The following is a 23,854-nucleotide window of genomic DNA, read 5'->3' as shown; positions in this document are numbered from 1 at the left end:
CTCCCTGATTTGCAGTGAGCTCGGCTGGAAAAGATTCTGCATCAGGCCGAGCAAGGCCTTGAACCGGCCTCTCCCCCCGCTGGGGCGGTGTTTGTTCCCCTGCAGCAGGAAAACAAATGCTGAAGCCCTACCCGGACGGGGCAGCCTCTAAGCCGCGCTACTGCTCCTAAGCCCTGGCAGGGGCCTGGTTCTCCCGTGTACGGCCGTCTCAGGCCCTCGGCCACAGGGCATCACTGCGCCCAGCCGCCACGCACGCTGCAGCTAACGCCCCTGCCGTGGCTCCAGCTGGCGCAGCCGAGGCTCCGGGCAGCCCTTGAGCCCCTGCTTATTTCGCCAGCCTGTCGCCGGGACCTGTGCAGCCCCTGCTGCTCCTTAGCATCACTCCCTGGAAGGACAGACCCCCCCCTCATCTCCCTGCCCCCCAGACATGGGGCCTACGCCTGCTTTAATTAGGCAGCTGTACCATTTTCCACCTATTAGCCTAATTAGCATCTCCCGCCTCTCAGATTGGGCTCAACGGGGTGCTAGGCATTGCTAGGGTTGCCAACTGGCTAATCACACAAACCCAAACACCCTTGCCCTGCCCCCCGGCCCAAGGCCCCATGCCTGCCCCTTCTCACTACATCTCCCCCCACCCCCCCCCTTGCTCACACTCTCCCACCCTCACTTACTTTCACTGGTCTGGGGCAGGGGGGTTGGGATGCAGGAGGGTGTGCGGGGGGGGGGGTCGTGGCTCAGGGCTGGGGCAGGGGGGGGCTGCAGGCTCTGGGAGGGAGTTTGGGTGTGGGAGGGGGCTCAGGGCTGGGGCAATGGGTTGGGGGGCTGCAGGCTCTGGGAAGGAGTTTGGGTGTGGGAGGGGGCTCAGGGCTGGGGCAATGGGTTGGGGGGCTTCAGGCTCTGGGAAGGAGTTTGGGTGTGGGAGGGGGCTCAGGGCTGGGGCAATGGGTTGGGGGGCTGCAGGCTCTGGCAGGGAGTTTGGGTGTGGGAGGGGGCTCAGGGCTGGGGCAATGGGTTGGGGGGGTGCAGGCTCTGGGAAGGAGTTTGGGAGGGGGCTCAGGGCTGGGGCAATGGGTTGGGGGGGTGCAGGCTCTGGGAGGGAGTTTGGATGCAGGGGGTTGGGGGGGTGCAGGCTCTGGGAGGGAGTATGGGTGCAGGAGGGGGCTCAGGGTTGGGGCAGGGGGTTGTGGGGGGGGTGCAGGCTTCGGGAGGCACTTATTTCCGACGGCTTCCAGAAGCAGCGCCATGCCCCTGCGGCTTCTAGGCGCAGGCAGGGGCAGCCAGGTGGCTTTGCACACTGCCCTTGCCTGCAGGCACCATCCCTGCAGCTCCCATTGGGCACAATTCCCGGCCAATGGGAGCTTCGGAGTCGGTGTGCCGAGACACCCCCTGGCTGCCCCTGCCTGCGCCTAGGAGCTGCAGGGACATGCCACTGCTTCTGGGAGCTGCGCGGAGCCAGGGCAGGTAGGGAGCCTGCCTTAGCCCCGCTGCACCGCCCCTGCCGACCAGACTTTTGGCCTGTTAAAATCTACTGGAGTCCTTTCAATAGCAAGCGGGAGATTGAGGCCAATTGCAGGAAACTCCTGGCAACCCTAGGCACTGCGCATTCTCGGAGGGGGAGGCCCTGCATTGAAGAGCTCACAGTGAACCCCCAAAAGCCTGGGAGCCAGGAAGGATTATCCCCATTTTACAGGTGAGGGTCTGAGGCCTCACGAGAGGAAGTGACTTGCCCAAGGTCACCCGGAGAGGCAGTAGCAGAGCTGGGATACTCACCCAGCTTGCCCAAGGTCCAGCCCAGCACCTTAGCCCCAACCCTCACCCCAGGAGAGGACCCAGCTGTCACCAGCATCTCCAGGGAGGACCCCAGCTCCTTTTTCACCAAGTCACCGAAGCAGCAGGGGTGTTTCATGGGGGCCCTGGCTGTAATCCGGGCCCTGTGCTTGTCCCCCGCCACGTGGAAAATCCACACGTTTCATTACGCAGGGCTTGAAACTACGGCCTGTTAAATACATTTATTTACCGAGGAGAAATTACAGCTGTTTTCTCAACAGAAAATTGGCATCACTGAATCAGTAGCAATAACGTGGGAGAAGTGCCAGGCCCCAGCCCCTTCACTCACTGAGTGATAACAGCATCACTTGCACGAGCAGCAACTCCCCTCCGGGCCTTGGGATCCGGCCATTGCTCGTCCCCTAGCTGGGAAGCCCATCGGGCCCTGCCTCTCCAGCCCAACCCCCGCGCCGGTCAGATCCCGGCGACTCCTAACTCCCCCACATCTGCCCCGGGGAGGAAGCGTGGAAGATGCCGAAAGGAAGCGAGGCGTCTCGTGTCTCCATCCGCCTGCACCCGTTTGCGTGTGGAGGGAGCGTCGCACTCAGACAAGGCCCACCTCCGAGCCGGGAACGACCGCACGAGGCTCCGCAGCTGAAGCGGTGGGGAGGGGGGGGCCCGCTCCCGGCGCACGTCGCGTTCTGAGGCCCCGGCGGTCGGTTGGAAAGGCTGCCCTGGGTAGCGCTGGTTTTGGTCCCGGTACAGCTCGGTCCCGGCAGCTCCAAGGCAGTGTTGCCGGCCTTTGCCGGCAGAGGGGGGAGGAGCGCCCCCCCCGCCACGCACGCTTCAGTATACCACTTCGTAGACGGTGGCTTTCTTGTCGCCGGAGCCTGTGACGATGAACTTGTCGTTGATCGAGATGTCACAGCTTAGCACCGACGAGGACTCTTTGGACTGAGAGAGAGAGAGAAAAGAGGGGAGGTTAGGAGAGGGCACCTGCTCCCTGGGCGGCCCCGATAGTGGGATAACGAGGTGGGGGCTGAGAGCAGGGCCAGGGAGACCAGTGGCAAAGACTGGCCGAGGCCTTGTTCTCAGGTGAGTTAAAATCGGAGCCCAACTTTCTTTCTCTCAGCACTCCCTGATCTCCGCTAGGGCAGGGAAGGCTGGTGCTAAAGGCCATTAAAACCAAGAGAAAACCTCCCACTGATTGAACTGATGCTCTGGGTCAATCAGGAATTAATTCAGGACACTCCTGTTCTGCCTTGTGCAGGAGGTCGGACTCTGGTCCATTCTGGGTGAACCTGGCTTTGGGGCAGCCACTGATGGGCTGGGCAGTTGCTCCCACTCTTGGCATTGCCGGGGGCGAGGGATTTAAGCAGAACGTGCCTCCCGGCAGGGCGCCCTTCCCCACCTGGAAGATGCTGGCTCCGTAGGGCGTCCTCCAGGCGTTCAGCAGGTTGTCCTTCCCTGTGCTCACGAACCATTTACCTGCAGCGGGAGAGTCCAATGGGTCAGCGGGGGGCTGTCGCATACATGGACGAGAGATTCAGCAAAAGGGGAGACGCTGCCCATAGGTGCGGGGGGATCCCAACAGCATCCCACAAGCAATCACCTGCCCTGGGAGCAGAGGACGATGCACCGGGGACATCCAAAGCAAAGCCCGGGCTGGATCATCTTTCAGCCTGCCTGTAAACATGGAGTCCCACCCATGCAGCCTTCCAAGCTCTGCCCAGCTTCGTTCCATGTTCCGGGGCTGGCCCCGTAAACCCCATTGCGGAGCTCTGCCGTCACGCTCAGATGAAACTTGTGTGACATTAGCAACTCCAGCCCACGACCAAGGTTGGGTCCCCATTGTGCCAGGGCCACACAGACACGAAGGGGAACGGCCCCTGCCCCAAAGAGCTAATCGTCTTCACGGACCGCGGGCGGGAGGGGAAACTGAGGCACGGGGTCACCCAGCAGGACAGCGGCAGAGCCAGGAACAGATGCCAATTCCTGAGTCCCAGTCCCTGCCCAGCCATGCAACCCCTCGCCCAGCCTGAGCCCACATCTGCATTTGCACACACTCCTACCGCAGGAGGCGAATTTGAGGGAGAGGACGCAGCTCTCGTGGAGGTGGAGCTGGTACTTCTCCGGCTTGGCCACGTGCAGGATCTCCACGTTGCTGCTCTCCATGCCGACGGCCAGCCACTCCCCCGAGGGACAATAGCCCAGCGAGAAGATCTGGGGGAGAAGGCAGAGTCAGAGGAAACGGGTCCCTGCCCGGCTGGCTCTGCGGGAGAGGGGAGAGTGCCGTGCGGCGACCGCCCCCACCCGCTCGGGCTCTGCGGCGCCCCCTACCTGGGAGCTGAAGTCGTGCTGCTGAAGCTGGCGCCCCTCCCGCAGGTCCCAGCACCGCACCGTGTTATCCAGCCCCCCCGTCCACAGCTTGGTGCCGTAGTTGGAGATATCGATGCAGCTGGCGCCGTCCGTGTGGCCCTGGAACTGCCTGGAGGGGAGAGCGCGGCCGTCAGGCCCCGTCGCCTGCTGCAGGATCGGGTCCTGCGGCCAGGCAGCTCCTCCCCGCTCCAGCGCCAGCCAGCCGCACCGCCCCGCGCCCTGGGAAGGGATGCCTACCTGGCGGCAGGCAAACCCCGGGCCTCACCTGACCAGAGTCTGGTTCTGCAGGTCCCACCCCAGCAGTCCATGCACCCCTAAGCGTGACCGTCGCCAACCGGCAACGAGAGGCAGAGGTCACCCGGCTGATCCCAGCCGCATGCATTTGACCCGGGGGGGGCCAAACAGGGAAGGCCCTGCGAGCTACGGGGGCATGGAGAGGGGCTCACCTGACCATCGTCTGGTTCTGCAGGTCCCACACCACGATGTTGCCGTCGCTGCAGCAGGAGAAGCAGACCTTGGCGTCGGGGCTGATGGCCAGGGCGTAGCAGGCGGGCGCCGAGGAGGTCAGCTCCGCCTTGATGCGGGGGGTGGGCGCGGCCAGGTCCCAGATGGACAAGGTGCTGGCCTCGCCCCCCACGATGAGGCTGCGCCCGTCCGGGAGGAGCTTGCAGGAGCGGATGTAGTTGTCGCGGTTCTGGGGAAGGGAGAGGGAGGAGCAGCCTTAAAGCCAGTCACTGTGGCGTGGGGGGGGTCCCTGATCCAACGCCCCTTAAGGGTCAGTGGATTGTCTCCCCTGATTTCAGCCTGCAGCCTCTCAGAGCCACCTGTCCTGCAGGGAGGGGGCACCTGTGCCAGGGACTCAGTGGAGGTCAATGGAGTTCACCCTGCAGGGCTCAGCAGCCGGGCTCTAAAGCCCTCCAGGCCTTGAAGCAATTTCTACCCTTCTCCAAAGCAGCCCAGTTCCCCACCTCTGCTTCCCCCGCAACCTGACCTAGTGTCCTGCCCATTGCCAAGGGCCCCACAGTGCTAGGTGCTACACACACAAACACACACACACACCCCCCCGAAAGGCTGGGCTCTGGCCCCAGGGGTTCACAAGTAGGAACACAGGGCAATTAAATGACTCGCCCGAGGTCACACAGGGAGTCAGTGGCAGAGCCAGGAATTAAACCCGGATCTCCCGAAGCCCCAGCCAACACGTTACGCACAAGCCCATCCACTGTCCCGTGTGCCTGAGGGTGTTAGTGCCCAGTGACAGAGACTGGCCTGTTTTACCCGCCATCCCATGGGCGGTCGGGGTTTCTGCAGCATGGGGGAGACAGAGAGCACCCCACAGGCTCTTAACAGCAGTGCAAAGCGCAGGGAGCTCTCAGCACGTACCACAGCCAGCCAAACCTATCCAGCCCCCTTCAAGCACGCCCAGCACCGCAGCATCCAGCCTGGCTGAAGTGAGCCCAAGCTGCGGCTGCTTCAGTCCCAGACCCACCGCACTTGGGACAGTTCGTCGGGAGCTCTGTGTGTGTGTGTGGGGGGGGGGGGGCATGAGGGACAAAAATCGGAGCCCTGTTGGTCAGAGATGGGAGGGGAGCGAGTGCCCCCGGCCCCGCCTGTTTTGCAGTGATGAGCCGTCCTGCCACGCTCGTCGGCTCCGCAGCACCTTCCAGTAAGGGCAGGAGCGCCGGGATCTCTGGCATGCTAATGAGCAGGGCCCCCGGGGGGGGCAGCTCAATTATTAATCGCTTTTCCTTTTGACGAGGGTTTTCTAGCGACAGCGCAATTCCAGTCCCCGCCGATGCTCCAGACGCGCCGGGGAAGCTGGCCTGGAACGGCCCCAGCCGACGCACGCAGCCCCGCTCCGCTTTTAAAATGACCCTGGCAGAGATCGTTTCCCACCACTGCCTGGGCACGGTTCCTTTGCCGGCTCGACAGGGGAAACTGAGGCAGGGCATCTCTCACACACACACACACACGCACACAGAGCATTGGCCTAACCAGTGCAGAGCCCAGCCCACAGTGGGAACACAGCTGCAAAGACAGGCCCCTGAACTCGGGCATCCTGAGTCCAAACTCTATGGTCCAGTCTACCAGCCAAGGGGGGCCACTCCAACAAACCAAGTGACAATCTCCAGTGCGTCTCGCCTGCGATACAGAACCTGGCGTCTTCGGCTGCTGCAGCACACAGGGCCAGATCCTCAGCTGAAGTCACCCCAGCAATGGCGATTTTCCCCAGCCAGGGATCTGGCCCTCAAGGGTAGCAAGGAATTGCGCTGGATCCAACAGAAGCCACCTTCCCCCTGCTCGTTTGTCCCCAGACCCCTTCCCCTTACCAGGCAGTCCAGCTGCGCCACGGGTGTCTTGGTCCCAGGCTGCCCCACGTCCCACACCTTCACGCAGCCCTTGCCCCCCGTGTAGACGTGCTGGGTGGAGTTGCTGATGGTGACGGCGCAGACCACCTCGCCGTGGGTCAGGGTGTGGAGCTGGCGGGCGTGCCGGGGGATGCCGGTGCCGATAAGGGCGTCGGGAGGGAAGGGGACCGGCTGCATCTGCCCGTCGGCGCTCACGTGGAAGGAGTAGGCACTGGAGGAGGGGGAGAGGCAGGTAAGTGCTGGCAGGCCTTAAAGGGATGCAGCCCTCCTGGGCGTTACGCTCCGTGTCTGGGCATCTGTCACCCACTTTTGTCCCGTAGCCTCCGGCTGGAGATTTCCCCTGCCAGGGAGGGTGGGGGTCACACACTAGACAAAGAGGGGCCTCTCCAGGTAGGTAGGTACCCAGCCCCATTACTGTAGTAGCTGAGCCCCCCCAGCCTTACTGTATTGGTCCTCACAGCCCCCTCCCTGCCCAAGAGGCAGGGCTGTAAACTCCAGCGTCCAGATGGGGAAACTGAGTCACAGAACAATGAAGCGACTCAGTCAGGGACAGAGCAGGGAATTGAACCCAGGGCGCCGGAGTCTTACAGCAGAGCCCTAACCATTGGGCCATCCTTCCTCCCAGCTGCAGCACGGCCTTGGCCTGTTTATTACCGCCTCCATGCGGGAGCTCCTGTGCAGAATGCTGCCGTGGGCCAGTGGGAGCCTGGCTTGGTGATGACCTGCATCCCACCACCTCCCCCTGGGGCGTTTCCACGATTTCTTCCCCCTGCCCCCAGCCCCTCTGCACAGATTTGGCTGCACTTACGGTTTCCCCCCGGGGATGGCCGGCAGAGAGGAGGAGATGGTGGATGCCCTCAGGTGAGGGTGAGATTCAAAAGCCACCTGCAAAAGCAAAAGGGAGCGTGGTCCACCAATCGGCGTGGTGGGGAGGGGCCGCAGGGGCTGGGCCTACAGACGAGCAGGGTCCGGCGGCCCTGCTCTAAGACTGGCTTGGAACAACCTCTCTGGCTATCTCTGCAGCCTGTTTCCTCCAAGAATATATGCGAGGGGGCAGCGGCTGACCAGCCAAGGGCCAATTCCTGCTCCTGGAAGCAAAACTCTGATGGGACCAGGGCTTGGCTGCAAAGGGCACCGCCCCGGCCATGTTCCAAGTGGGGAAGAGCTTCAAAGAGACAAAGGGCCATTACAAACTCACCCCCCCAGCTCCCACTGGGAGCCAGGCACCTAACTGGCTGTATCCAACTGGCCCGTGCCCTGCACTGAGCTGCCCCCTGTTGAGTTCACCGCTGCTACTCTCCATCCCACGCATGCACGGGATTCTGTGGTGGGGGTGGAGAAGGGCGTTTGCAGGAGGCGGCTGGAGCTGAGCTGGCCTCTGCCCCGGCCGGTCTGCGACTCACCAGAGGGGACCGTCCGTACATCACCGTGCCGCTGACTTGCGGAGAGAGGTGGATGCTCACGTAGGTGCTGGGGGCAGAGAGCTCGCCATTGATGGTGGCGTGGGGCACCATCCCGAATGAAGATGCGTAGGTGCTGGGCACGCTCAGGGGGCTGCGCAGAGCTGGGGGTTCGAGAAAAGAGACGCAGCCGCTGAGCAGCACCCCTGGGTGCTTGTTACCTGCATTATGGCAGCATAATGCCTCAGGGTGGGTCCTGGCCAGCGGGGATTGAACCTGGGACCAATGGATCTAAATGCCTGACCACCCAGAGCCAGAAGCCAGGAACTTATGAGTAGTTAATATTTGTACCACAGTAGCACCACGAAGCCCCAGCTGAGATCAGGGTCCTGTTATGTTAAGTGTTATACAGAGACATAGTGAGAAGCAGCTGCTGCCTCAAATGTCTTAGACAAGGCAGACAAAGGGGAAACTGAGGCACACAGCGGCGACGGGACTTGCCCAAGGGATCAGTGGCAGAGCCAGGAAGAGAACTCAGGTCTCCTGAGCCTCAAGCCAGCGGCCCTAGACATGCTGAGGCTCTGAAATCCCTTTAAACTGGGCTCATACTGAATTAAGCTAAATCAATGCAAGAGAGTTCTAAGCTGATCCGGGTGCATTTATCTCAGAAGTTCTCCTCGTTTATCAAGATCGATTTCCATCCCCTGGTCAGAATAATTTTCTAGCACAGACAAGGGCTTCATTTCTCAAAGTCTTGCTCTATTTCCACTTTGAAAACTGCCAGTCTTGATCCACGCTTTTCCCCACTACCCAGCTGTCAGCCTGGACACATTTCTATTAGCAGAAATCTCCATGAGGCTCTACGGCTCCTCTCACGGGAGGGTTGCAAAAGCACTCTCCAAACACCAGTTCACAGCAACCCCTGTGAAATTGGTAATGCTCCCGGTTTACAGATGGGGATACTGAGGCACCAAGCGGCAAAATAACTTGCCCAGCATCACCCAGATAGGCAGTGGCAGAGCTGATCCAAGGCACCCTAAGGCCCTGTACTTTTAACATTAAACCACACCCCTGAGGACTTTTGAGTAAGCCCCACTTATACAGCTGGATCTTCGGGGCAGGGACCTTGTCTCTTGCTGTCTGTAGGGCGCCCAGCTCAATGGGGCCCTGATCTCAGTCGGGGCCTCTAGGCGCAACCGTGAAACAAACAACAAATAACAGTGCAGGGCCCAATCCTGCACTGCTTACTCAAGGGAGTAATACAGCAATGGTGCGGCTTCTTCTGGCTACTGTGCACAGTACCAGAGGGGGCCCAGAGCCACACATGACGGTGGACCTGGAAAAACTCTCCTAGGAAGAGAGATTGAACGGACTGGGAGCATCACCTGCGAGAGGAGACGAACAGAGGGCAGAGGATAGAGTCTCGAAATGGTCTGAATGGTCCAGAGAATGGAGATCAGGAGCTTCCGTCCTGTCTCCTAGCACAAGACCAAGAGTATCCAGTGTAAGAGTTTGCTTGTTTTCCATCTGCTTCTGCCTCTCTTTCCTGGTTCCTAAAATAACAATGTAGCCGCAGCGGCTCGGGCTCGCCACCTAGTACGTACCGATCAACTCTGATGGGGTTTCACTCGGGCAGCTAGCCCGAGCTGCTGCGGCTACATTGTCATTTTAGGCCCTCGCTTAAGCAGAGCTAGTCCATGTACATCGAACCCAAGCTGGGAGTGACACCTTTCAGCTGCAGTGTAGACGTAGCCTCAGGGTGTACACACACACACACACACACACACACACACACGGCACACACACACACACACGGCACCCAGAGACAAATCCCGCATTGGGCCCTGGTCTCTGGGAGTGGCCAGTATCTGATGTGTCAGAAGGAGATGAAAACTCTCCAAAGGCACCTGGACTACAGAGCAGTATGCACTGTGGTGGGGAGGAAAATACATGAGGATCAAATAATTGTATCAAAATAACCCACCGCCCCCAATACCAGGGACCCTTTGTAACTAGGCACCGTGTAGACACATCGAAAGAGACGAAAAGCCAGCGGTCTCTTTTTCACAGATGGGGTATTGAGGTGCAGAGAGAGTAAAGCCTAGATCCTCAAAAGGTATTGAGACACCTGAATCAATGGGAGTTAGGTGCCTTTGATAATCTGGGCCTAAATGACTTGCTCAGGGCCACCCAGGGAGTCTGTGGCAGAGCCGGGAACTGAATCCAGATCTCCCGAGTCCCTGTCCAGTGCCGTACCCACAAGACCATCCTTCCTCTGCCAGTTCCTTCCTGAGCCCGCCAGCTAATGTCTTGAAGCATGCGCATTGATCCCCCTTGTTTTCACATGTATAACCAGAAATATTATTAGTCAGAAACAATGCAGAACCCTTTCCAAAATCCAGACACAGTATTTGTCACTCTGAATTCCTGCAGCAGTGAGTTCCACAGGTTGACACAAACCATACTATGGACCCATACCTGAGAAGTAAGGAGAGCCTTGCATTGCACAGCAGGCTCTCTTGATGCATTGAACCTGTTGGTGTAATTGACCGACAGGCCATATTAGCGCGGCAGAAGCGCTTCCATAAAATTGGCTGTGATATGGGTGGAAATCCACCACTGACCCAGAGCCCTGTACATTGGTAACTGCACCAGCTGACATGCACAGAGCCCCCCTGCAGACACACACGTGCTGTGTTACAAGGCCAGGCAGTTTCTCAGAAGGACGCGGATGCCTTAGAGAGACTCACTGATGGTGTCCGTGGCAGGCGGCTTGGAGGAGAGTTGCCGGAGATGGGAGGCCGAGCTTGGCCCGGGGCCAGGCGTTAGGGAGTCCCGTGGAGGAGAGGAGCTGGAGGACTTGGAGGTGGGAGTGTTGGCTGAGGCATCATTCTGCAATGGAAAGGAGATGTTACCCTGCCCTGCTCTACAGCCTTCCAGCCAAGGCCCCCCAGAGCGCTACCCGCACATTCATGAAACCTCACACACCCCGATGGGGAAACTGAGGCACAGGGCAGCACCTTAATTTACCCAAACTCACGGAGAGATTCCATGGCCGGGTTTGGTACAGAGCCTAGGAGTCCTGGCTCTTGCTACTTCAACCACTGGGACTGGACCCCACTCCTTTCCAGAGCTGGGAAGACAGCACAGGAGTCTTGACTCCCAGCCCCCTGCTCTGACCCCCTAGAGAACACCCCCTTCCAGTTAATACTTGCACAGAGAGTCTGCAGCCCCCGCCCCAGGACTGTGTGCACCAGCCCCTTTGCAGGATCAGGCCCATCGACCAGCCGCCCCACTGTTTCACTGAAGTGGTGTCCAATAACCCCTGGTGCATTTTTGCTCGCCTGGGGGTTTTGTGTAGACCGGTATAAATCCAAGCAGAGCCCGCAAATCTCACATCACTTAGGGCATTTCGTCTGCTCTAACCAGACTGTCCCGGGAAGAAATACCAGCAAGCGCCAGCAGCCCTAATGAGGGCTCCCAAACCCCTGCTGCCGACAGACTGCTCCTGCTGAATCTTATAAGTGCCTCTCGCTCCCCCACTTGATGGCTGGGCTGGGAATGACCGCGCAATCAATACCCGCCCTCCCCATGCTTCCCTCCCGCTGATGTTTCAATCTGAGAATCAGGTTGATGCTGGGCAAATCGATAGATTGCCCAGTGCGAGGAGGCGCCCAGGGGAATTCTGCAGGCAGCCGGATGGAAAATACCCGCAGAGCCAGGCTCCCGTTACCAGCGTATTAACCTCCCTTCCGAAAGCACTCGCCCCTTGCTGGGCAGCACGGGAGACCCGCTAAAGATGGCAGTGCTTCGGTATTAATTAATTAATCAGCACGCCAAGGATCTCCAAGCATCTGATGCACGCTCGTTAATTAGGGCCTCCTCGTGCTCCCACGGCACGGTAGACACGCTGTGCAGATGGGATGAGGCGAGGCCCGGGGCGGGGAACTGACTGGTCCAAGAACGTGCAGCGAGTCAGTACAGAGCTGGGAATAGAACCCAGGCATCCTGCACCCCAAACCGTCCTGTCTCGCTAGACTGCTGTTAACCCTTAGAGCGCCGGAGAACCTCCAGGGGACACATAGACCCCGGATCTGACTCCAGTGTCGTGTGGCCTGGAGGGTTAACCCTTTGGGGACCAGGTTTTTTCCTAGGCTTCCAGCTGGCCCTCAGTGCTGGAGAAGGAGGGAGGGATCCCGGCAGAAGAGGATTGTTAGGAGGAGTAACCCCTGGTCTGTTGTGCCCTCCCCCCTCCCCAGCTCCCACTGCCACCTCTCCACCTGGCATGATCCCTCTTACCCCATTGCCAATCTATGACCCCCCCAGGGCTTGGAACCAGGAATGGGGGACGTGGGTTGCATCAGGATAGGGAGCACCATGCAAGGGGCTGATGCTGGGGGGTGGGGGAGTGCAATGCAATTCTTCACCTCTGGAGGGGGCAGGGTTCTTTCCTCATGTCGGACAGGGACGGGGGAGCCAGGGGAAGATGTGGGGCGGGCAGGAAGCAATAGGATGGCGGGGAGAGAGAGTGGCAAGACGCTCTCTCATTAAGTGCTTGAGGGGTTAAGGACCAGACGGGAAGCCCGAGTAATTGCGTGTGATGGGGGAAAAGCACATGGGAGGGGACTGCAGGGGGCAGCATCCACTATAAATCCAGAGCTCCAGCAGGGGCAGCCCCCGGTGCAGCCTCCAGGCTGGATTGCTGTGACATGCCCTCTAAGCAGGGACAGAGAATCCATGCCACTCGCCGATCCACCGGCGAGGAGCTTCGGACTCCCCCTCCGCACCCCATGTGCTGCAGCAGGGAGAGACGCTCTGGGATACAGAATTAGGTGCCGATCCCCCCCATCCCATGGCCTCTCTCCAGCTCGCCAGCCCATCTCCTTACCAGGCTCTGGTCCTTCAGTTTGAGGGGCGTTGTGCTCCGGCTGGAGGCCAGGGAGGCTGGGCTTTCGGGCATGTCCCTGCGGGCGGGCGGGAGCTTAGTGCTGGGTGCGTGGGCAGGGCTGCTGGGCTCAGAGGGGGGGTCCTGCAGCAGGGAAGAGAAAAGCAGACGGCGCCTTCAGAGAGGAGGGAACCAGGGCCCACTGTGTGCCCACAGCACAGGGCCATCACGGCCAGCAGCAGAGCGGGCTCTCCCCGTGCCAGACCCTGGTGCCCTGGAGGCCATCCGCTGAGCCGGATGGAGACGCTCCAGGGTCACACAGCTGGTGGAGTGGGGTCCAGACCTGCTTTTGCAGACGTAGCCTAGGAGGACAGGGGGAAATTGACTCTGCTTTTGAATGCCCTGGGAATTTTGCAAGCCATATTAATTCTCTCTCTCTGTTTTAATGCTTTGGGTGGTTTCCAATTGGCTGCATCGGGCAGATGGGTAGCGACTGGGAAGAACTGGGGGACGCCCGCTCATTTGCTATAATATAATCAACCGGACAGACAAAACGACTGTTTGCAAATCAGTCGAGTCTCCACTCAGGGACAGACGCCTCCAGCTTGCCAACCCATGGACCTGGCTGACCAGGGCGGTTTTTTCTTTTAAAATAACAGCTCTGGGGTTCTTTCTATTTGCCTTTCCGAGGTCACATTTCCCAGCTTCTCTCCACCGTCAGGAAGGCTAGAAACTGACTTGTTGGCTTTTTTTAAAAAAGAAAACTTGAGTTTCTGATACAGACACGTGACTTCCAGAACTGGGGCTTCCCAAAAACCACCACATATCACAAGGCTTGTGATAAAACTGCCAGAGGTGGCTACTCTGTCTAACAGAGTAGCCTTCAGTTACCATCTTAGGCCTGGTTTATACACAGATTTCAGACCAGTGTCATTATTTCAGTTCGGGGAGAGACGTTTCCAGATACGGTTTTATCTTACAGCTGCTAGAAGTGCCTTACCCCAGCAGAATTCATTCCCCTTTCTGCGCAGCAATTACCTTCGCACTGAGAGAACTGCATCCACCCTAGGTTGCTGCTGAAACAGTACAGCTAAAGTACTACGAATTGTGTGTCTAGACAAGGCCTTAAGAGATTGAATTAAAACCTTCTCACTCACCTCATCCACTACTAGGTTATAATCACTCTTGTCCCCGTCGCTGTCCTGCTGAGGGGAGAAACAGAGCAAGGAACCATTAAAACAGCAAAATGCCGACACAGGACAGATCTTCGAGGCAGTGCTGCCTAGTGGCTCAAGCACTGGATTGTGACTCGGAAAACCTGGGGTCTATCCCTAGCTCTGCCATTGCCCTGCTGGATGGGCAAGTTACGTCGCCTCTTTGTACCTCAATTTTCCCATCTGGGAAATGGGCAGACTGATGCTGATGTCCTTTGTAAAGTGTTTTAAGATAACGGCTGGAAAACGCTAGATAAATCCTAAGGATTATTATTATCTATCCACTCTCTTGGCTTGTCTCCCTGACCCAAAGCCCAAGGAAGCGAGTGGTGACTTCAATGGGCTTTGGATCAGACCCCACACAAGCAAAGGCTGTGTCAGATGAGCGGAGACCCAGAAACTCCTCGGATTTAAGGTCTCCCTGTGGAATTCTTTTTTAAGGTATTTTCCCAAATATTTTTCTGCAGCACTTTAAAGCTAGTAAGCAACGTTGAAAGGTCCCTTTTAGTTAAAAAGCTCTTCAGAGTTGTCATTTCCTATCTCCATAGGATCTGGACTGAATTTTCTTTTTTGAAGTGATCATCATCAGCCCCCAGATTTCTCCCCCAAAGCTCCTGCAGAATCTGGAAGAAAAATCCCATAGCATCTGGGCAACATTAAAAACAACAACAGGCTGGGCAGGTGTATAATTGTTAGTGGTATTGGAACAGAGCCGAACGCGCTCAACTGAGATCAGGGCTCCATTGCGCTAGGTGCTGTACGTACAACTAACGAGAGACAGCAAGACTGCAGTCTGACTCGACAAGAGAGGAAAAGGTCAGAAGGGGAAACTGAGGCACAGGGAGGCGCTGTGACCTATTCAAGGTCAGTGGTAGAGCTGGGAAAAGAATGCGGGTCTCCTGAGCCCCAATCCAGTGAACATGCCACCTGCCTATGTGACCCCTAATGAGAGAGGCTGGAGCAGACCCCCTCTGGGGTTCTGTTCTGGACACCTTGCCTCCAAAGGCTCCATAAGGGACTAGAGCTCCCCCAGGGTGCAGGTCACCCCAGCAAAGAATGTGGCTCATTGACTTTAATGGCATTGAAGCCAATTTACACCCTGTAAACAAGATCAGAATCAGGCCCGCTCCGTTCCTGCCCCAGACGCTTCTGGAACGACTCCCAGTGAGGCACCCAGCTGCTCGTCCCCAAGGTCACCCAGCAGAGGCAGGAACAGAACTGAGATCCCCTGAGTCCCAGCCCAGTGCATTATGCACTGAACCATGCGACGTTTCTACATGAGCCCCTAATGGGAGAGTCTGGTGATGACTGCCAGGCTGAAAAGCCCCCCCGGGGTTCTCTGATAGCCCTTTGGGGGTTCAGGGAGGCCTCAAGCTTCACACATGGGCAGCCCCCCTGGCCTGGTGCGGTGGAACATTGGTCCGCTGGAGTTTGCGACTGAATCATAGAACTGCAGGGCTGCAAGGGACCTCGAGTCGTCATCAGGTCCAGCCCCCTGCACTGAAGCACGACCAAGTGAACCTAAGACCCTCCCAGACAGGAGTTTGTCTAACGCGTTCTTCTGAAACGCCCCAGAGGAGCGGGATCTGCCTTTTACATCACTGCATGGTAAACCCAGACCTTCAAACACCCGAGTGCCCTCTGCCACCTCCATAAGCGCCCTCCCCCCCCAGCAATACGCGACCCATCCTCCCAGGGGCAGGGATCCAGGTGTCGCCCGCCAGACTCCATGGCTGCACTCACATAATGTCCTGGCAGGTCCTTCTCCTCCCGTTTCCGCTTGAGCCCTGTGCCGCCCGGCCGCTCCTCGCCCTGCAGGCTCTCCGGAGGGGAGGCAGAAATGCTCTGCCCAGGGAAAGTGAGAGGAGACCAGAGTTAATGCACAGCAAGAGTGGAGAGTCCCAGAAGTTGCCAAGCCATTTCCCACAGCTTCCTCCCCAGAGGCCAAGGGGACCGGAGCTCGGCATGCACGCGCCAGCTTTGCGGCTGGCCCTCAGCATGTGTGGCCTCGCTCTTTTCGGGGTGGGGAATTAACATCACGGGCCTCTGGCATCTGAGCCCCTTCAAAGGCCAGGGTGGAGACTTTGGGTCTCGTAAATGCTGCAGCTCACCCGATCTCCCTCGCTAGTCAGGGGGTCGGGGGAGTGGGAGTCGCTTGGCACTAGACCCCCATCATATCCGCTCTCTTGGCAGCAGGTTGTAAAGGGGAGGTCAACTCAGGCCCTCAGCTCCCCCCGCCCTCCAGCTGCCTTTTTAACACCCTGGGACCCTGCCCCTACCTGGACGCACTCACAAGTTCTCAGATTGGCACTGTGCAAAATCACACCCCAAACGTTAAAAGGCAGAGGCAGGTTTTATCCCAGTGGTTAGAGCAGCCAGTGAGTATTAGGAATAGAATCCCGGAGTCCTGCCTCTGGGGAGGGAGTGGGGTCTAGCGGGTTAGAGCAGGGGCTTTTCTGCACCTCAGTTTCCCCATCTACACAATCAGGATAATGATCCTTACTTGCCTCCCAAGGAGTGGGGGGAAAGACCATGAGGCTTAATTCACTGAATGTTTATAAAGCACTTAAAGATCTCCCTGAAAAGGCACCAAACAGCTGCTGAGTTTTGTCAGTTTCACAGTCTGCCCTTAGCTCCCATGGCCAAGAATCATCCGGCGCTGGCCGGGAGCCCATGCGACTGTCCAGATTGAGATCTGCCTGCTCCCCACACGCCTTCCTTTTCAAAAAACAAACATCTCTCCTCTCCCGGGCTCAGCCACCTTTGGGCACGAACATTGTTCCAACTGCCAGCATGTCACTTCTTCAGTAAATCATTCCACAGCTGGGCTGGCAGGATTTTTGAGCTTGCGCTGAAGGAAGAGGGAGAAATAAAAAAAAATCCACCCAGCCCAACAAGGCCACATGCTTTTCCACAGTCAGGCACCGCCAGTGCATCTGGACGGGGCGGGGGGGAGGCGGGGGTCAGTTCAAGGAGAGATACCAGCCGCTGGGAGCTGGCACATGCAAACAGATCTTTGCGCGGCAGGTGGGCCTCGTAAATGACCTATTTAAATAAACATTTTCCAGAAGGAAAGGGGGGGGATAGCTGGGAGCAGAAGCGCCCCCCTGACACACACACACTGGAGGAAGCGCTGTGGTCTCTTTGCAGACCAGCCCTAACAGAGATATTTGTATACTGGCTAAATTAAAACAACAGTGGAATAACAGCAGCCTCCCTTAGTCCCTGGACTTGAAAGAAGTTCTGCCCCTTTGGGAGATAATGAGGCATGAGAGGAATGGAAAATCCCCATCAGCAGTCTACTGTTTACTCTGCACTTCCCCGCCTTAACCTCTTCCCCGCTGGAACAAGGGATGCGGGGTATGAAGATCAGCTAGTACGTCCCTTCCCCCCACCCCACTGGCACTGGCCTGGTGTAGATCTGATTGTAACAAAACCTACGTGGGTGTCTTAAATCCCTTTATCCCCCGCTACCAGGCTTTTCGGTTTCCAACAATCAACTCTCTCCTCCCCCCACCCCCACACACCTGCTCTGGCCAGATGCTGAGCTGGTGTAGTATCTGGAGTGACACTGGACGGACACTGGTGTTACAGGGACCCTAATCTACCCGATTAGGCTGAGAGGATACTGGTCTGCATGGGTTTCAAAGTGGGCACTGATGTCAGGGTGCTTGGGCTTTGGAGTGCTCCCCCAGACACATCCTGGGGCCTGAAGTGCCCGGCTGCTGGGCACTCGCAGTTCCCATTGAGTTGTAGTGCCCAGGATCTATGAAAATAAGGCCCTGGGGTGGCTCAGGTTGGGCACCTAGATCTGAAAACCAAATCAGTGGCCAGGCTGGAAAAGTTTTGGCCTAAGATTGGTCATTACCTCCCCTCCCCCTCCTCTCCATGAATTGGCATTTGTTCGGAGCAAAGATCACCCCCTAGCAAACTCAGAGTGGACCAGACGAAGCGACCTGTTCGCCCCACTGACAGTTAATGCACCGGACTCCCTGCTGCAGGAGAACGCAAACAGTTTCCAAGGATTAGACACTTGTCTGGCCTCTCCGGTGACAATGTGCCAAGATGAAAATGACCATCAATCCTCAGGCTTCAGGGCACAAGCTGATCTATGGCTATGGTCAGGCAGAATTTCCCCCAGTCCACCCCACTTATGTACTACAGTAATGCCTGGGAGCCCCAGTCATGGCCCAGGACCCCACAGTGCAAGGTGCTGTATGAACACAGATCGCATGTGCCACCAAAAAGCTCTAAGGATCTGGAATCGACCCCTTTTGGATCAATCCACCTGCTGTGGCACGGTAACCACTGTTCTTTCTTCCCGTGCCTCACGCTGGCTGCCTAGCACATCACCGGTCCAGCCCATGCCATTTCTCATCCTCGGAGGAATTACAAGACCGTCCTTCATGGTGGATCGATGCAAATAACTCGCCAGCTTGAGGGGCACAGTGAGATCTTTAACCCTTCCTTGCCCGGCCTCCACCGTCCGCTACAGACCACAAAGGCTGAACCACAAAGCAATTTAGCACAAAGGCACCACCAGACCCTGTCGGTGCTAGCTGCCTCTGCCCGGAAGCATTCCCTAGCCTCCTATTGCACCAGGACAAATGCCTGAGTAGCAGGAATCTGGAATACATTTGAATAGGGTCTTTTTGGCCCTACTGTGGAGATCAGAACACCCCTCCTCTTCCCCCTTCTCCCACCAGGCTACTGTCAAGTCACCTGGATTTCACAGGTGGACATGGCTCAGGTGAGAGACCAGTTCTCTGGGCTTTCGCTCAGAGCACACACACATGGAGAGAGCGCGCTAAAGGCAGGAGGAGTGGTTCAAGCCTAGAACTGGGGGCTCACGACACGTGGGTCGTATTCCTGGCTAGATCTTGGGCAATTCATTTCCCTGCCCCGTGCCTCAGTTTCCCTCTCCGTGACCCTTGGCTGGCTAGAGCTAGGGACGCGCTAAGTGGGGGTTTGATGCCAGGCATGGATGCAAGGGAGCTGCTTTCACTGGAGTCCTCGAGGGCCACGCACAAACCCATGCGTGGCTGGGCCCAGCCTGTGGTGTGGAGAAATGCAACAACCAGGCCACCCCTACCCTGGCGCATCCCCTGGACCCCGGGCTCAGCCTGCTGACGCAGGTGACAGTGGTGTATCAGCAGGCAAGGCTGGAGTAAGGCAGCCCAGGGAGCAGGAGGCACGGCACTCGCAGCTGATCGCTGCCAGAGCGGGGCAGAAGAGCTCTCTCTAGGGCCCCACTGTCTTGAGTGGGGGCAGGTCTTCCCGTGGGTGTTTAGAGCGCACTCGCCCCGGGGTCAGGGCAAGGGCTCAGGAGTCAGGGTGGGCAGGCCGGGGGCTGGGAGGGTGTACCCTCTAGAGTCTCCTCCCAGGGTTTTGGCAGGGGGTAGGATTGCCTGGGGGAGAGGGGGGCCCCGAGGGGACACTCCTGCTTGTTCAGCGGGAAACGCTCTCTCCTCGGAAAGGACGTAAGAGGATATTTTGGGAGCAGTGCTCGACCTTCAGACACTTGCCTCAGTGAGCGGGCAAATGGGCCAAGTGAGGCTGAGCGCCTCCATTATTAAACTGCCCCCCCACACCCCTAACAGGAGCACCCCTGTCAAAGCGAGGGGGTTATTTTATCCACCAGCAAGGAACCCCTTTATCTTGCACACTCCCAGCTCAGACTGGATCACTGATTCCCTCCCCCGCCCCCAACTCTGCTCAGAGCTCCTAGCAGATTTCACCTGGATCCGTTACCCTTCGCTTCCCATTCCGAGCTGCTGTGTGGCGCTGTTAAATGGCCACCACGCTCCACCCCAGAGGTGGCTGCATTTTAGGGGTGGGTGACTGGGTTTCCTGTGTGCTTTTTGTAGCGCTTTTAAGTAGGGTGAAGAGGACAGTAGGAGATACACTTTCTGATGTCAGGATCGATAGGATATGCCTGTTTCCTCTGGGGCTGGCTCGAGCGGACTGCACGGCCCTGGGGGAGGGAAGGCCCACCAATTCCCAGAAACCCCCTCAGTGGACACAAGGGTGCAATGGATGCACCCCATTTTACACACTGCAACCTGCAGGCACTCGCCCATGTTTATTACGGTGTGTACTTTACAGTCACTGCAGCTCTGAATTATGAGAGGTGTGTGTCTGTGTCTGCTCCCAGGTCAGGGGAAGTGCCGGACACTTTGTACGGACCCACAAACAAGGGTGAGGCCGGTTCTGCGCCCCTAACAGGTTGGGGCTCCCTTTCATCAGGCCAGCTCTGAGCGAGGCTGGTTTGTAGAGGAGGGGAAGGGATCTGGTGGGAGACCCAATTCCTCCGTCCACAGCCCAGGGCAGCCCTCCGGCAAGCTTCTCCTGCCAGCGGGCACTCACCCTGGGGATAGGAACGGGAGGGGAATTCAGTCTCTATGGTCCACTCGGTCCCCAGCCAGGGGCCGAGTTTGCTAAGTGCTCAGCATCGACACAGCCAGCCCCGCTCTTCCAAAGAGCACCCAGCATGAGGAGTCTTTGCAAGCCCAGCCCTTCGCCCCAAGAAGGCAAGTCATTCCTGGGACAAGTCACCCTAGGCACTTCCCTAGACCTTTCCTTCTGGAGATCACAGAGAATTGAGCTGCCAGACCTGCACTGTGAGGATCACTGTCCCCTTTTGACAGCTGGGGGAAACTGAGGCACCGAGCAGGGAAGTGACTCAGGGGAGGCTGCGCATCAGGTCAGTGGCACAAAATAGTAATCTTAGCTCCTTGGGCCACGTCTTCATTACAAGGCCATCATCCTTCTCTACCAGCATGGGCCCATGGCTCACTCCCCACTCTGCAAGGCCACCAGACAGGCTGGATCCGAGTGCGAGTCATAGAGACAAAAGCCTCCCACGCTGTGCACCCCTCCCTGAGACAGCAAGTCCCTCCTCACCCCCGAGAGGGAAAAGCAAAGCTCTTTGGGGAATGCGTCAATGATCTTTGCTTCCTTGGTGCAAATTCCAGTTCTGGGCCAGATCCTCAGCGGGTGCAAACAGCGGTAGCTACATTTACGTCAATGGGTCTGGATCTCCGGACAGTGTAAACCGACATAGCTCCATTGAAGGCAGTGGGGCCCAATCCCCAGCTGCTGTCAATCAGCCTATCTCCACTGAAGTCCATGGGGTCCGCCCTCCAGGGCGGGGGAGAATCCCACTGGAGTCAGATCCCCAGCTGGTGTAGGTAGCAGTAGCTCCCCTGAAGTCAACGGAGTGATGCCAATTGACACCAGCTCCAAACGGAGCTCTCTGTCTTTGATACAACTCCACCCACAGCCCCTGGAAATAATCTGTCGACAGAAGCAAATTAAATGTGGATCCCGAGCGCTGCAGAAACAGCCCCCCTTTCTCTCCTGCTGGTTCCCTTCCAGCGGTGAATCGTTAGACTCCTGCCCTTTGTTTTCAATGCCAGGGCTTCAGCAATGCTATCTCGGGGCTGTTTGCTTTGAAAAGGTCAGGCAACAAAACATTCCTGGGAATCCCAGTGCAACCACAAGAGAAGGGAGCCGGGCGCAGCGCTTGGAGAAAAGAGGCCACTCGCGGCTCTTCCGGGAGGCATCAAAAGATGGAGTCTGGCTGAGCCTGTCCCACCAACAGAGTGACCCCTCGGCCCTTCATTCTCCCTGCTGCTCTGGGGCCCCAAAGGGTGGCCCCCCAGGAATCCACCTGCCATGCAGGGGGCATAGCCAGTGTAAGGGCCCTGCACCAAACCTGCTCCCACCTATGGCCTGGCCAGAGTACCTTGCACTGTGGCTAGCTTCTGCTTTCCAGTGCCCCACTGGGCACCCAAAGCCAGAGGCCTCTTTCCCAGAGTCAGGTTGGGAGATGGGATTCAAACTCAGCTTCCAGCCCTGTGCACAGCCGAGCTGGCCTCCCGATCATTGCAGGCTGGGAAGGGATAAGACGTGCCCACCACCCACCACAGCAGCAAGACTGTGTCATTTCAGTACGTGCCCTCGCTCATTGTTTCAGGTCCAACACCTTCCTCTGTGCTAATTTCCACCCTCATCCAGACAGGTGATCTCCAGGCCCCCGTTGCATAGCTTACCCGGCTTGGCGTGCGCTCTGGGCTCCGTCCAGCAGGAAGACACAGGTGCGTAGAGAGCCCCAGATTGGGAAAACACAAAGGGAGAACAAAGAGATTCGTTTAGTTCTGATGTCATGTGGCCAAGCCCAAACCAGAGAGGTCTGATCTGGGTTGTACGTCCCCAGACTAATCAGGGCTATCAGCCAGCAAAGGCTGGACAGAGCCATTCCTGGCAAGCCGGCTATGGGGGCACAATCACTTCCTTGCACTAGTGAAGGGATGGTCCAGATCATTTGGGACTAGAACTAGATCTTTCCACACACTGGGCTTCATTCCAGCATCAAGGGTTACCCTGGAGGGAGGACTAGGGCCGGTCACCCCACATAATCACAGGTAAGAGTGTCTGAGACACACCCACTGAGTCTGACGCACAGCCCCCAAGCAGGAATTCAGAGAACCCCAAAGCCTGCAGGCTGTGATGCCACAGCTCGTACCATAAAGAGCAACAGTCCATGTAAAACAATAGTAAATTTTCTCTGGTGGAGGACAACGTGAACCCCTGATTCTTGGCCCGGGCTGCAGGGCTGATGTTGCTTGTACTCGTGACCGATACGGGAATTGTGCAAAATCTCCATGTAGCCTGGATTTGCTCCTTTCTATCAGGATGCTTCTTTGGCTCCCTCTCCCCGAGCCCAGTGGCTCTCCACCTTTCCAGACTACTGTGCCCCTTTCCAGGGCCGGTGTAACCACCTGGGAGGACAAGGGCCAGGGGCGCTGCCGCAAAGGAGACGCAAGGGGCCGGGCTCGGCTGGGGCCCGGCACCTGCCGGCCAAGGGCAGCAGGAACAGTGAGTGTTACCTGCCGCACCAGCCTCAGTGCCCTGCCCCATACTGTCAGCCACCCCAAGCTCACTGTGACACCAGCACCCCTTGGCAAAGGGCCCCCTGATCTTCACAAACAGCTGTCACCGCAGGCCTGACAAACTCACTTCACCCCACATGTGTCTTACAGAGCATTTACCCACAAAGAGGAACGTGGAAGGGATCTACACAAGGCTGGTAACTTGTCAAGAGTGAGAATCTTTGTGAGATGTGTGCATGGGTAATATTGAAGGAATAATGTATTTACCTTAAAAGTCTGCTTTACAGACTTGGAGTAGAAATTAGTCACCAGGGGATAATGGCCTTTTGGGGCAAGGGGGATTTGTCACCCGGCCTAACCTGGCTGGTGATGCAATGCAGGGCTCAATTGTTTAGCTTTGCACAATAGTAAGAGTTTGAATGGGACACCACCAGAGAAAATGGCAAACAATTGAAACGCCTTAAAGGTAAAAAAGAAACATTACAACAGCCGTTACCTGTTCTGACAGGCTGTTTATAATGCTACGTTTACTAGTTTTCAGAGGTTGTGAGTGGGGGCGGGGGGAGGGGGGCGGAGGCACAAAGCGGAAGTTTTGCCTCGGGCACAAAATATCCTTACACCGGCCCTGCCCCTTTCCGGAGCCTGCTTTGTCTCGCGGCCTGTCCCCCCAAGTTCCACCTCACTTCAAACAAAATCAGCCATGAAAGTACAAAAGTGTCACAGTACACGAGTACTGAACAGTGGCTGACTTTCTCCTTTCGACCATATGAGTATAAAATAAATCAACCGGAATATAAATATTGTATGTACATTTCCGCGCATAGTACATCGAGCAGCATAACCAAGCCATTGTCCGTATGCAATTTTAGTTTGTCCTGACTTCGCTACTGCTTTTTACATAGCCTGTTGTAAAACTAAGTGACTGCCCCCGGGAAGACCTCTGCGTCCC

At 57.5% G+C, this 23,854-nt stretch overlaps 1 protein-coding gene across 7 annotated transcripts in view; it reads right to left on the bottom strand.

Moving 5' to 3' along the window:
• Positions 1-2,012: 2,012 nt before the first annotated feature.
• TLE2 (TLE family member 2, transcriptional corepressor) overlaps positions 2,013-23,854 on the bottom strand; it is a 34,372-nt gene continuing 12,530 nt past the window's right edge. For 2 of the 7 annotated variants that reach the window (XM_074939727.1, XM_074939728.1), the window contains 13 exons: positions 22,066-22,082; positions 15,755-15,856; positions 13,955-14,002; positions 12,801-12,941; positions 10,663-10,804; positions 7,916-8,076; positions 7,321-7,397; positions 6,474-6,723; positions 4,593-4,840; positions 4,108-4,255; positions 3,840-3,990; positions 3,179-3,255; positions 2,013-2,721 (listed from right to left, as the gene is read on the bottom strand). In XM_074939727.1, the coding sequence (XP_074795828.1) occupies positions 2,614-2,721; positions 3,179-3,255; positions 3,840-3,990; positions 4,108-4,255; positions 4,593-4,840; positions 6,474-6,723; positions 7,321-7,397; positions 7,916-8,076; positions 10,663-10,804; positions 12,801-12,941; positions 13,955-14,002; positions 15,755-15,856; positions 22,066-22,082 (1,670 nt within the window). In that variant the 3' untranslated portion in view covers positions 2,013-2,613. The remainder of the gene's footprint in view (positions 2,722-3,178; positions 3,256-3,839; positions 3,991-4,107; positions 4,256-4,592; positions 4,841-6,473; positions 6,724-7,320; positions 7,398-7,915; positions 8,077-10,662; positions 10,805-12,800; positions 12,942-13,954; positions 14,003-15,754; positions 15,857-22,065; positions 22,083-23,854) is intronic. The other 5 variants (XM_074939723.1, XM_074939725.1, XM_074939724.1 and 2 more) reach the window with 3 other exon arrangements.

The sequence above is a fragment of the Natator depressus genome, chromosome 25, assembly GCF_965152275.1.
Source record: "Natator depressus isolate rNatDep1 chromosome 25, rNatDep2.hap1, whole genome shotgun sequence".
Taxonomy (NCBI): Eukaryota; Metazoa; Chordata; order Testudines; family Cheloniidae; genus Natator; species Natator depressus.
The sequence above is the reverse complement of the archived record's forward strand: the minus strand, read 5'-3'. Positions and strand labels throughout refer to the sequence as shown.